A 12,626-nucleotide genomic window follows, 5' to 3' on the forward strand; every position below is an offset into this window, starting at 1 on the left:
CATCCCACCACCGCATTTTGCTTCTGAAAGACAGATGATGCCACTGCTTACTCTGTAGATCTTACTGTCTAGACAGCAGTGAAGCTACAGAAATTTCCTGAATGCCAAAGAGCAAAGTGGGGAAAGGAAGGTATTTCTCACTTGATTTTAAAGCAGCTGCTTCATATGATGGAAATATAAAGAAATGCTATATAAACAAAACCAGCCTGCTTGACAGTTTCCTATGAAAGGAAGTGACACCATCAGACCTGCTGAAAATAGAGCAAAGTATGATCATCCTTTTACATAATATTTTCCACCTTTCATGAACCTCTGTTAATTCATGTGCTCTATCTCTGTTCTTTTTTATAAAAACCAGTATTAATATGCATAAAATCAGAGGTTAAATTATATGGGTCATAAAAACCATGTTTTGTTCCTTTACATTTTTTTTTCTGATATGCAAAGTTTTAGACAAGCAATGCTGAGGTCAATTACAAGGTGCCTTGCACACATTGTTGATAAGGTCAGTGATCTGAATCCAATTAAGAGAAACAGAAGTCAGTGAGGAGACCACTATTTTTCTTCTGAGTAAAAATTCAACCCATCCAAAATGCCCCTTTTTTTGTGCAAATGCATGCTGGGAAGAACACAACCATCCTGATCATGCACTGAGTGGAACACGAGTGGACCTCCACATGTACTTTCTTCCCTGGAGAACCACCTGCACTCACTTTTGGGCATCTTTGAACTTTTGGACTCAAAACCCAGAACAGACCTTTTCCTTCTGAGTTGAGCAGCTGGACTGCTAACAGTATTTAGAACAGTATTTCTCTTGGGTTGAAGAACAGTGATTGAAGAAGAATTAATGGATGTTTCTTATTATATTTTTTCCTCTTTTCAACAGTGTATAGAAGCAGCTGCCTTTTCCTCCAGTATTAGAGTATTAAAGCAATCAAGCTTGAAACAGAAGTTCCCCTTCCCCACTCCCTTTCTGTAATTCTCCAGACTGTGCCTTTCTCTTCTAAAGCACATTTTGGGTTGGGGGGTTGTGATCTCTGCAAAGTATCTTCACATACACATACAGATATGCACAGTCCTGAAGACATTTTTAACTCTGAATGAGACTGCTTTTAGAAGATGGAATTATAGTTTCTTTCACATAGTATTAAGCCTGAGACTGCAGACTACCACTACGTAGCACAGGATTCATGTCTCCAGTATCTGGCCTCATAAATAGTACGACTTGCATTAACACAAAGGTCAGGAGTATTTGTGATTCACTTGTGCCACATTATTTTTTTGGGAACTACTACAAAAAAAAAAAAAAAAAAAAAAAAAAAAAGAAAAAAAAAAGGTAGACATAAGACTTGGTTGCTAACACACTTCTTTTCAAAGAACAAAGTAACACGGTTTGTTTCATCTTCTAAGTTTGTCCTGTTTTCATTAGAGCTTCTCCAAGTTAAAAGAGTAGGAGACGTATTTTGATGAATAACCAGGAAAAAGAAACAGAAAACAAACCACAGTACCTTCAGGGTTCCCTGCTCTCACTGGAATCATAGATGTTTATTAGCTTCTCCATCACATCTCTAGCTGATGCAGAATCACTGACTGTAGCAGAAAGCACTCTTGGAAATAACTTGCTTTCTCTTGCTTAGCAACAAAAAGCAAAAGCACAGGACTGCTTCTGTGTTTTACTACCCATGCACAGTCTGCCAGCAAATCTGTCTGTTATTGCTGTCTAGTTAGCAATTATCCTTTCAGACTAGCATCTGGTCATACCTGAGCATAAGCAGGACTTTTGACAGGTCTTTTTCTGAGTGTAAAAGAGTAGGTTAGCTGAAAGTGATAAAGCTCTTGTCTTTCTGCCCTATTCCATCATTGCTGCTTTACTCGACCATGATATGGAGCTGTGATGTCATGCTGCCTAATGCTAAGAGAATTCTTTCCTCTGTTAAATAAGGCAGAACACTAGTAAAAGTTTGGGATAGTCTTCACCCTCCTCCATCCTTTCCTCTGGGGCTGCCGTGTGTCCCCATATACTGGTCACAGATGTTGTCATGTGCAGATTATTAGACTAATCCATGACCTCTCGGTCACCTTAGCCTCCAGTATTTGAATTTCCACCACAGCATCTCTCTCTCAGTCTCAGTTTGTTAATCTAACCTGATGGAAGACAAGGACCAAATAAATCAAGATTTAAGCGTGTCGAGGCAGGGGAGGCAAAGCCTGCCCCAGCTGCACAAGAACAGCTTAAAAATTAAATGCACTTCATGGTGCTACAGCTTCTTCTGAGCAAACCCACAAGCATATCCTCACTGCACTGCAATTTGGCCTGGTGAGCTCTTACAATCACAAGCCTCTGTGCTCCCATTACGCTCACAGTGAATGAGCCAACCTAAAAATCAAGCAGCAAAAAAAATGTCATCACCACATAATATTCCCAGTTCTTGACACCTCATCATTAGCTTCAGTGGTTACTGACAGAAAAGCCATATGGCTTTCAGCTTATGGAACCTTTCCTTCTGTTTCCTGCTGACCCAGTTTTGTTTCCCATTCTCTGCTGACCAGAATTTTTCTAAAGGTCACAACTGAGTCTTCTATCTGCAGTACCAGAGCTGCAGCAATAACAACAGCAGCAACCATTTGCTCTACAGCCCATGGAATACTGACATAAGCACATAATCCCCGATCTACAAACAAACCCAAAATGAAACAGAAACACTCACTAGTTTCATCTTCACATCAGGCATAGCCTGAGATACCACTGCCAAAGAGCAGAGTACAGAATAACTGGAGTACAGGTAAATTAAGAACTTGTATGTAAATATTTTATTCTCTCATATTTTGCAAATCAGAAAGCAGTGTTGGTATTAAAAATAATACAGAATTATTATTTTTCTTCCAGTCCACACTCATATATTACCAGGTTTTCCGAATTTCAGATAAAACTGTCTCTTATAGTCTAAACATAACATTCACTTTAAGCACATTCTGTACTTTTGCCTTACTTAATATTATTCTTCCGAACTATTTACAAATATATTACAACCTTTAGACCTCAAAGCAAAGGAGTATTTCAATAATCAATCTGACATAAGGATCAGTAGCTCCTACATAACTTCAGTGTTTAAAGAGAAACTATACACGCAGTGCGGTAGGTCTGAATAATTTATATCTTAAAAAAAAAAAAAGCATTGAAAGTTTGTGAGTACAAAACTTTCGCATTGCAGTGGTACCTATGGACCTGCCTCAACTGGAGGGCAAGAGTGGGATGTGATGTCGCTGTGCTTGTACAGAGCCTCATCCAAGTCCAGCGCCTTGCTCCTCAGCTTCACTGTCATGCAGCCATGGTAGGATGCTGTGACTGGAGTGGAGGTGACGTTAACATCTGTGCCAAAGGAAAAACAAGCATCTCTGAGGGCATCTTCTACAAAAACACCCATTGTACCTACGCTCAGATGATCGCCTTCTAGAGAACTGTACTCGTACACAGAAGTGGGTGCCTGTCTTATAGTACCCCACGTAGATTTAAACTAAATTTTGAGCCTGAAGAATCTGTCAGCATGCGCTTAATGTCTTCAACACTCAGCAAAGGAATCACTGAGATTGCTGTCCTGTGTGGCAGAGCTTAAGGACATCCTTTGAAATGGATTTGTAAGATACAATCTGGAATTATTACGAAGATTTTCTTTGTGTTACAGTTGCAAATCTGGTCAAATTTTCTGTTATGATTAGAAATGGGTCTGTTTGAAATGTGGTCCTGTAAAGAACAAAAGGTCTTTAAATGCTCATTCACCTGGTCGGTATACACATTGCCTGGACAAACACCTATGCATCATATAACTCACATCATTTAGAACTTAATAGAATTGAAAATGGCACAGAAGAGAGAGTAAATACTTATACGTTCCCTCTTTAACTATTTATTTTGCATCTACAGTGTTACCTGTACTTAGTATGGAATGTCATGCATATCTTGACCCAGGATTCTTCATTGCGAACAGACCGAAGAGATTAAGCATGACTACTGCACTTTGGTTTTTTTTTTTGTCCACTGGGTAATGAATCAGGGAAAAAACAATGTAAAGCCAAATTCATTTAGGTCTGACCATTTGATACAGTTATTTAACCCAGAATGATGAATCCAACCGTGGTGCTGAAATGTTTATTCAATTGGCAAAGTGACAAGGTTTCTCAGTTCGAGTGCTGGGTTCCACTCAATGACAAAAGCAGACCAGAGGCAGGAATTCCTGCTTCTCAGGAGAACTGAGCAAAAGGGGAAAGCATCTACATCCACAGAAGCCAAATGGGTCCAAGAGCCATAGCTATGACAGATACCACTTAGCTCTAGGTAATGAAATCCGTGCTTCACCCAGTTACTCTGAGCTAACAACAGAGAACTCGGAGCAGCTACAGAACAGGACTGAGTTTATGTATTTAAGGGCAACCTGAAGCAAGCAGGTTGCATCTCTTGCTTGTACAATGGCTGGCTCACAGTGCACCCTGGTGCTCTGGAGAAAGCTGTATCTGGGGACTCAGCATTGATAAGCGAGCCCAGCCAAAAGAGGCAACCCCCTGACTTCATGACTCAGGTGAAAGTTTGATCTTTCAGTTTTAGAGCAGAATTGCAAACTGACCCGTGATAAGAAGCTAAGTTGCTGAAAAGCCAGAAAAATGTGATAGCCCCTTGGTTGGGCCCTAAGTACCCTCTGCTGAGAGGAGATATGCAAATTGTGGACTGCTGTGCTCAGCCTGAAGAGGACATCAACCAGAGGGAATCACCACGTTTCCCAAGCTTCAGTCAGACAATTTGAGGCCACTCATGACTGCTGGAATGAGTCATTTTATCAGAGAACTTCTATACCAGGAGCCCATACAGACCTGGGAGTCAGACCATGAGATTAGATTTTAGAGATAAAACAGCAGAAAACTCTGACATGTATGTTTGAGAAGCTGGGAGGCCAGGTGCTGTGTGCTATGGCATGAATGCTATGTCCTCATGGCAACCTTGGGCCAATTCTGACACTTCCTATCAAAGTCTGCTGTGGAGTACAGATGAGAACTGAGATCTCCCCAAAAGGAGAACTTAGGTAAGAGCACGAAGCTCATACATTCTCACCTCATTAACATTCAGAAAAACCATCCCTATTGCTGACCAGTAAGACCTTCTCTTCCTATTTTTGTCTCCCACTGTCCTCAAAGGACACAATTATTCAGGAAAAAAAGAAATGGTCAAGAACACTCTCACATTCTGGAGATCAGATGCCTGTGTTGCAGAAAAAGCCTGCACAAGCAGAAACATAGAATGAGGTTCCTGTTTCAATGAGCTGAGACAGTTTTCCTGAATGCCATCTCTTCAAGGTGAGGTAAGAGTCTGAATGCCCTACTAGGAAACTGGCTTCTCACCTGGCAATCCTCCCACGTACGTCTTCACCGCTGACTGCAAAGAGCTCTCCAAGATGGACAGGCTGTCCTCTAACTCAGAGGTGCTTAATTCACTCTCTCCTTCCATCCCATCTACCCTCAGGGATAACTGGTCTTTCTTAAGTAGGATGTCCACAGAGTGTTCCTTCTTATCGCAGAGATTTAGTGCCAGTCTGGACACAACTGTGTCCTCCACAGCCAAGATGACAAACTAGACAGTAAGGGAAAGAAGAGTAAAGAGGAAGTGAGCTGAATTATACGTACCCACACTTACACAATGTCTGGAGTGACACCTAAACTCGTCTGCTTTGTGATTATTGCTGAGCTCCAGAGAATGGAAATCCTTCACTTATGATGTTGAACAGCTTTTATGCCAGAAAATTTTAACAAAATATGCTGGCATTCAAGTGACCAGTTCCATCTTTTACTTAGACTACATTTGCAAAGAGTTTATGAGAACTGTCCAACACAGATCCTTAACAGGCAGGACTTCAGCACTCCAGCCCCAGACCATGTACTGAACTGGCAAGTACAAATAAGCAGGCATAACTTGACAGCTGTTTTGTGAAAATGACTACCAGGTCCCCCAAAATAGCAAGGAGTCTTCTGTAGAAAAATGCTCAGTCTGTACCTGTTGCTTCAGTTTCTTTGTGGAGTGATAGTCGATCAAAGACAATGATAGAGGGACAGATGCTCCTTCTGTAACCAGAGCAAGCATCACACCAGTATCTGTTGCTGGCTGAATTACAGCATTTACTTCTATTTTCCAACTTGTTTTGTTTTCATTCCGTGAGGAAGGTTGCACTACAAAAAGAAAACGAAAAAGACAGACATAAGAATAACAGGTGAAATGGTAGAATGTGCAGTTTCTGTCAGTAGAAAAGGATAGATGGATGAGCACATGGACTGCTACATTTCTTTAAGGAAAAAATGCCAAAGCACCTGAAATGTAATCAGAGAAGAAAGTGGCATCGGTTTCCTCTTTTTACTTTCTGCAATCCCTGCAGAAATACTGCTCTTCAGAATGTCAAAAGACAAAGTTCAGTTTTTTATCACAAAGGGAGATTTAAATTCCCATGGCTGTCAAGCCATGACATTCAGAGAACTGCTGCAAGGCATGGCACCCAGTTCTGGCATTGTTCTTGACTGTCAAAAAGTCACTAAGGCATCTAAGTCCAAATCTGACATACGCTTCTATAAAAGCCTATATTAAACTGAAAAAGCACACTACACTGATCAGCAACTAATCACCTCCTGATCATCACCCTGTCAGAACTGTGTGATGTTGTGTCTCAACTGCTGAATATGGAATTAAAATTGCTGGCATCTTCCTTATTGACCCAGTGCCCCTGTAATTCAAAAACTGATGCTGGCTATGAGGACCACTGTCTCTGCAGCCTTCCCACATGTATTAGCTACGCTGGATCATCATATTTTGCAATATTCTAAGTATAAAAGTAAATAATCTCCCCAACAAAAGAGGAGGATTACTGCCTGTAGGTGAAAGAAGGATATAAAAATGAAGGTGCTGAAGACTCATCTGTGTGAAACGCTCTCATCTGCACTTTGTCCATAATTTGCAGCTTTTGAATCTGTATGGTAAACAGACTGGTAAACAGGCCAGGCTGGGTAAGGCCCTGGGCAATTTGATCTAGCTGTGGTGTCCCTGTTCAGTGCAGTGGAATTGGACTAGACGGCCTTCAGAGGTCCCTTCCTACACTAAGGATTCTATGATTCTATGACAGACAGCTGACACTACAACTTGGAGTTCTCCTTGTTCAGGAGAATGGACAAGGCTGGAGGCAGCTTCACTGCTGACAGAGGGATTATGAAGCTTCCAGTGTTGCAGCTGAGCTGGAGTCAGCTGAGGTGTGAAATGCACTGTTGGAGCCACACACAGAGAACCAAACTCATGCTGGCCATGTCCTTACTAGCTAGCCACGATAAATAAGCCTTCCTTTGCTGTGAATCACAAGTTTAGCCACTTCCTCACCATCCTCAGCTAGCAGTCTCTTCTGCATCAGTCAACACTGAGCTAGGCATACCTACAGAATTGTAACTGTTTATTAACCACATACGTTTAACGGCAGGAGAACAGTCAGAAAAAAAACCAACAGAAGTACTTACTGTAAGTAAGATTAAATATAGCAAAACCTCGGCCAGGATAGAAAGACCCTCGTCCTGCTACAGCAAAGCATTGCATCCTTTCATTCATCTTTATGGTCTCTTGGATAGTGCTGTCCTCCCCATTCAGCCAGTTCCATGCCCGCAAGCAGCCATCCAGCCGAGGGTTTATCTAGGAGGAAAATCACTATCTCACACCTTAAACTACTGTTGAGTGAAGAATGGCTATTTCAGGTGCAGAGGATATTATGATATCGAATAGGATAAATTACTTTGATATGCCAAAAACATGGAAATCAACAGGTGGCAACCCCGATACTGCAGCCTGAATGGTCAGTATTCCCCATGAAACTGCTCTGGGCTCAGCTTGTTTCTTCAGGACTGAAGGGCACTGGCTAGGGCAACCACTCATTTGGTTGTAATGATTCTGTTGCTTCTACATGCTGCACAGCATTACTGCAATTAATTCTAAAGCTTTATAGCTAGGGCTTTGTGACTGCCATAGTTCTGCATTGTGAGCACTGGAGGCCAAATGGAAGGGTAAATAAATCCTTTGTGTCATTGCAAAACAGCCTTCATGAGACACATCATGTTGGGCTTGGTCACGGTAGAAGCTGTGTTCTGGCTTAAGAAAGGGGTGGCTGTGCATGCTATTCTGCACACCTTGTTCCTTCCACCTTCTCGTGCTGTTATCCTGGACCCAACTCCAGCATTAAAACGCAAGGTAATGTGTAAAGAGAAAGCTCCCTGCAAAGCGCCTCAACCAGCAGCATTCTCCCCAGTTAACTGAAGCAGAGAGAATTAAGTGTCTGAGCCAGGATAAAAACCTCAGGAGTTTTTGGCTCTTAACCATATATCCAGACCACACCCCTGGCTTAGTGCTTCAGAGAAACACTGGCCCTGAATGACTTCATGAGAGGAACAGAAGCCTGCCTCAGCTGCTGCGCTGCCTGTCCCCGAGCCACAAGCTTGTCACCTCGTTTAAAAACAAGGAGATGCCAATTTGAGTTTCAAGGTGCCAGCTCTGCGTGTGGTGGACATACAAGACTTCCTGAGCAGCAGCCATTTCAGACATGCAGCATCATCCAATCTCATCCACAGAGTGTCCTAACTTTCGTTTGTATGCTCTACCTACTTGAATTAGAAAGAAAAAAACAGACTCCTGTTTTCCTTTGGGTCCTACAGCACCAAAAGAGTAAAAGTCAGGAGCAACACAGCTGTGATACAATACCCATGAAGCTCAAACTTTGGTCACAATACAAAAAGCTGCAGGGCACAATGTTATCCTTGCCCAGCGCTGTCTCCTGGCATGCCAGGGCCACTCACTATCTCCAAGACAGTACAGTCACTGCTAGTTCTCAGGGCTTTGCCATGTGCTCCAGTCCTGTGGTACCCTAATTCTGTAGGCCTGGAGTGGAATACATCTCACTCAATCTCACCAAGAGTTTCAGCTTTGCTCCTGGCTTCGGCTCTCTCTATACTCAGTGGAGAAAAATCTGTATCCAGAAGATGATAATGCTGCCTGTTTCAGGGAAGGCTGAACTGCAATCAGAAGGGCTCTACATTATCCCAACACAAATCAGTGAAATCAAGCCCTACAAAATCAAGCCCTACAAAACAACAGAAGTGATCATGCTGTTCTTACCGGCACAATAAGGTCCTTTGTTTTGAAGGGAATGCCTCCTACTGTCAGGTTCAGCTGATACAGTCCTTTGTCTAGGGTAAACAGGTCCCCTGACACAGCTATTTTCATAACTGCATCCCTGTTGACCTTTACAACCAAACTTCTCTCAAGTTCTTCAACAGAGATCTGAAGAAATAAAATCGTAAACAGAAAATGTCAGTATGAAATGAGCTGCAGCCTCAACTAAAGGACAGACGCCACAAGCAAAATCCCCAGGATGCAGCAATATTGTGTGCTCCCAAGGTTCTTTGTTTACCTGTCAAGTTACGTTCCACCTTCAACAATCTGGAGTTCCCCTAATGGCAAAGACAGCCCGGGTACTCCAGAACAGCATCACAACTAACTGAACGGATCAACTACATGACATCTGCAGGTTGCTCTAAACAAAATTTAAATGCAGGAACGTGTTATTAATGAGAAACTTCCTACTGTGACAGCTTGTGAAAGGAAAAGTCGGAAAGACAGACAAGAAGGTGTCTTTGTTGGCCCAGTGAAGGAAGCAGAAGCCTTCCAGCCACACTAAGTGTAGTTGTAGAGTGCTGACCCCCAAAAAAGAATAATTGAATATGTCACATTGGAGAGGGTCATAAAAACGTGCAATAGGCACATTTTCTTTCAGAAGGTCTCTGCGAGTTGTATCTCCACATCTCCTAAAAGCTGCTTTAAAGAACAGTCTGTCCTCACTGAAATTTCAAAAACTTGCCACAATTTGAGTGGAATTGCTTTACGTGGGATGTCACACAGGAACAACAACCTGTGACAAGTTGCATCCTTACAAAGGAAGAGACCAGGCTGCAAAGAGAAACACTACGAAGCTGCCAGATCCATGGGGAGAGAGGAGGAGGAGAAGCCCAAGGCTGACACCCAACAGCCTGTGGTAACAGCTCATCCTGCTGCAAAGAGCATTGAGTACTGTGCCATAGTCTGCTTGGAGACTGCCAAGAGAGAGCTCGATGATCCCAAAAGGTTTAGCCAGAAGGGCATACAATTTTGATTTTTGGCATCCTGCCTTGGCTAATTCTGTCTGCTCCTTGCTCAAAAGCAAGTGGGCTGCTCAGCAAGGGACTGGGCTACAGACAGTTGCTGGGTAAGAGCCAACGATGAATCTGCTTGGGATTGCTTAACTGTCAGCCTGAATAAGCTGTTACTTGTGCCAACCATACTGTCCACATACTAGTACTAGACATTGCAAATAGGAAAATAAATGATGATTTGGGGAGTGAAATCAAGATAAACAAAAGGTGACTGCATTATCTACTCTCGTCAGATCATACATGCCACCTCATTCAGCTGGATTACACACACATCACTGTATTAAAAGCTATTCCTGAGGCTTGCTCTTTTGTGTTTTCAATGCTGAGAATAATCACCTAGAAGTAGATTAGGACAGATCAACATCAGAGAGTATACCTCAGTAGAAATATTGGCCTGAAGTTTTCAAAATTCTTGAACTTTTGTTCGAGATCAAGAACCGTTGATTTTTTTTAATTTGCTTTTAAATAGCAAATAATAATAATAATTATATATATTTTTTTCTCTATCTGCTGAAAGTTAAATAGGAAAATTACTGTTTCCTCAGATCTGTGAAGTTCCCACCAATACCCAAAATCCAGGTCAAACCAAAACTAAGGGCTCCCAAATGGCACTTGAGTCTGGACTGTGACCAAGGAGGTCTGGGTTGTGCTTCACTGAAGATGAAGTTGAAAAATGCATGAGAATCCACACTTGAAATATGTGGCTTCATGGAGACAGGTTAAAAGCAATAACCCTTCCTCAATAGGACTTCCCAAATTCAAAACCACACCAGACAAAGGAAAAAGGAGAAATAGTCCCATTTAGCCCAAGGTAACAGCAGCACTGCTGGCTGCAGTGGCACCTCTGTCCCACCGCGTGACTGCTGGTCACTGACACAGACACCACAGCACCCACAGGGCTATCTGCTGGCATTCAAGGAAAGTTGGGACAATGGTTTCAGACATAGGGTTTGAATGGTGGGCGGTGCCATGTGGGGCCAAGAGCTGGAATCTATGATTCTCATGGGCCCCTTCCAACTTGGGATATTCCATGATTCTATGATCTCTACAGAAAAGCAAACCAATCACACTGCTGCAGCAACTCAGCCAATTCCTTGGGTATGACAATGCATGGAGATAAGAGCCCTGGCACTGAGGACTGGCAGGAGACCAGCAACTGTACTTGCTGCCTGAAAACAATAATTACTTTTATCAAACTCCCTTCTCTCCCTGCAGGAAGCAAACACAGCCTTTGTACTGTTTACTCTGCAACTCCCAAGTGTTTGAACATTTTGCACTGCTTGAAGATAGAAAATATGCTTCTGATATCTCCCACCAAAACTAGTACAGGAAAGTTTGTAATTCCTTCATAATGCGGTCTGGCACTCAATAAGTACGTTACACTCCTGTCTTAAATGGCTTAGCATGGTAATAACAGCTTTTTGCAACTCCTAAACCATCTGAGTGGCATCAGTTCTGCTTTTTACATCTCCTACCAGCATCTTCCCTGTGCAGGCAATTAGATTCACCATACTGCAAATTAGCAGGACTAATCTTTAATTCAGAAATAAGTACTTCAAGGCTATCCCTACCTGCCCAGATACAGCATGTCATACATATTATTTACAGCTTTGCTGAACCTCTACAGATCCTATTTGGAGTCTAAAATTCTTTCAAGGGCAGTAAAGGAACTGAATTAAAAACCACCTTGTTCACTGGAAATATTATCAAATAGCAGGAGCTGGCAATGCATGCACTTCTTGTATTCATTAGAATCAAATCTTTTCCCACCTTTTTTCTTTAATATGTAATTTTATTTTTCTTAACTCTAAGAAAAGTTAGAACAGAAAATGACTCAGCTACTCATATCTGTATGCCTCCTATGTGTTGCTCAGCCTCTAAATCTGCCTTGCTGCTCTGTTCAACTTCTGCAACACTATGTAAGTTAACAAAGAACTTCCTACCTTCTGCCCAACAGACACATCAACTTAAAGATAACACATCTAATTAAATGAGAAAAGACAAAAAAGGGGAAAAGGCATATATAAATTGCAATCTAATTATAGATCCTGCTACAGGACTCTTTTTATGAGCCTGCCACAAATGGTAATACTCTATGATACTTCCTGAATCACCAGGAGATATTCTGAGAGTACCAAGAAAGTAAAGCCTCACCAGCTCCAGATGCAGCGCATCTTCTCTTGAGGCTGCTGGGATTATGTTATTAATAAGCAGCAAGTCACACCATTTCTAGCATACTCCAATATATTTACAAGGGAAATTGAATGTTTTGTTTATAAACAGGCTTGAAGAGTTAAAAAATGCATAGTGTAGCATAGTAGATCTGTCAAGGCCCAGAGCTGAGCCCTGTCACTAAACCAATGAATAACCCATAACAA

The 12,626-nt window shown here is 42.0% G+C and overlaps 1 protein-coding gene across 1 annotated transcript in view; it reads right to left on the bottom strand.

Moving 5' to 3' along the window:
- Nucleotides 1–2,796: 2,796 nt before the first annotated feature.
- The window catches only part of GAS6 (growth arrest specific 6), a 37,554-nt gene continuing 27,724 nt past the window's right edge, over nt 2,797–12,626 (bottom strand). The window contains exons 11-15 of the mRNA XM_042867179.1: nt 9,176–9,340; nt 7,534–7,702; nt 6,038–6,210; nt 5,389–5,617; nt 2,797–3,370 (exon numbers count right to left, since the gene is read on the bottom strand). Of these exons, the coding sequence (XP_042723113.1) occupies nt 3,219–3,370; nt 5,389–5,617; nt 6,038–6,210; nt 7,534–7,702; nt 9,176–9,340 (888 nt within the window). The 3' untranslated portion in view covers nt 2,797–3,218. The remainder of the gene's footprint in view (nt 3,371–5,388; nt 5,618–6,037; nt 6,211–7,533; nt 7,703–9,175; nt 9,341–12,626) is intronic.

Source organism: Lagopus leucura, unplaced genomic scaffold (genome assembly GCF_019238085.1).
Source record: "Lagopus leucura isolate 7727_CA_CO unplaced genomic scaffold, USGS_WTPT01 Super-Scaffold_100001, whole genome shotgun sequence".
Classification (NCBI taxonomy): domain Eukaryota; kingdom Metazoa; phylum Chordata; class Aves; order Galliformes; family Phasianidae; genus Lagopus; species Lagopus leucura.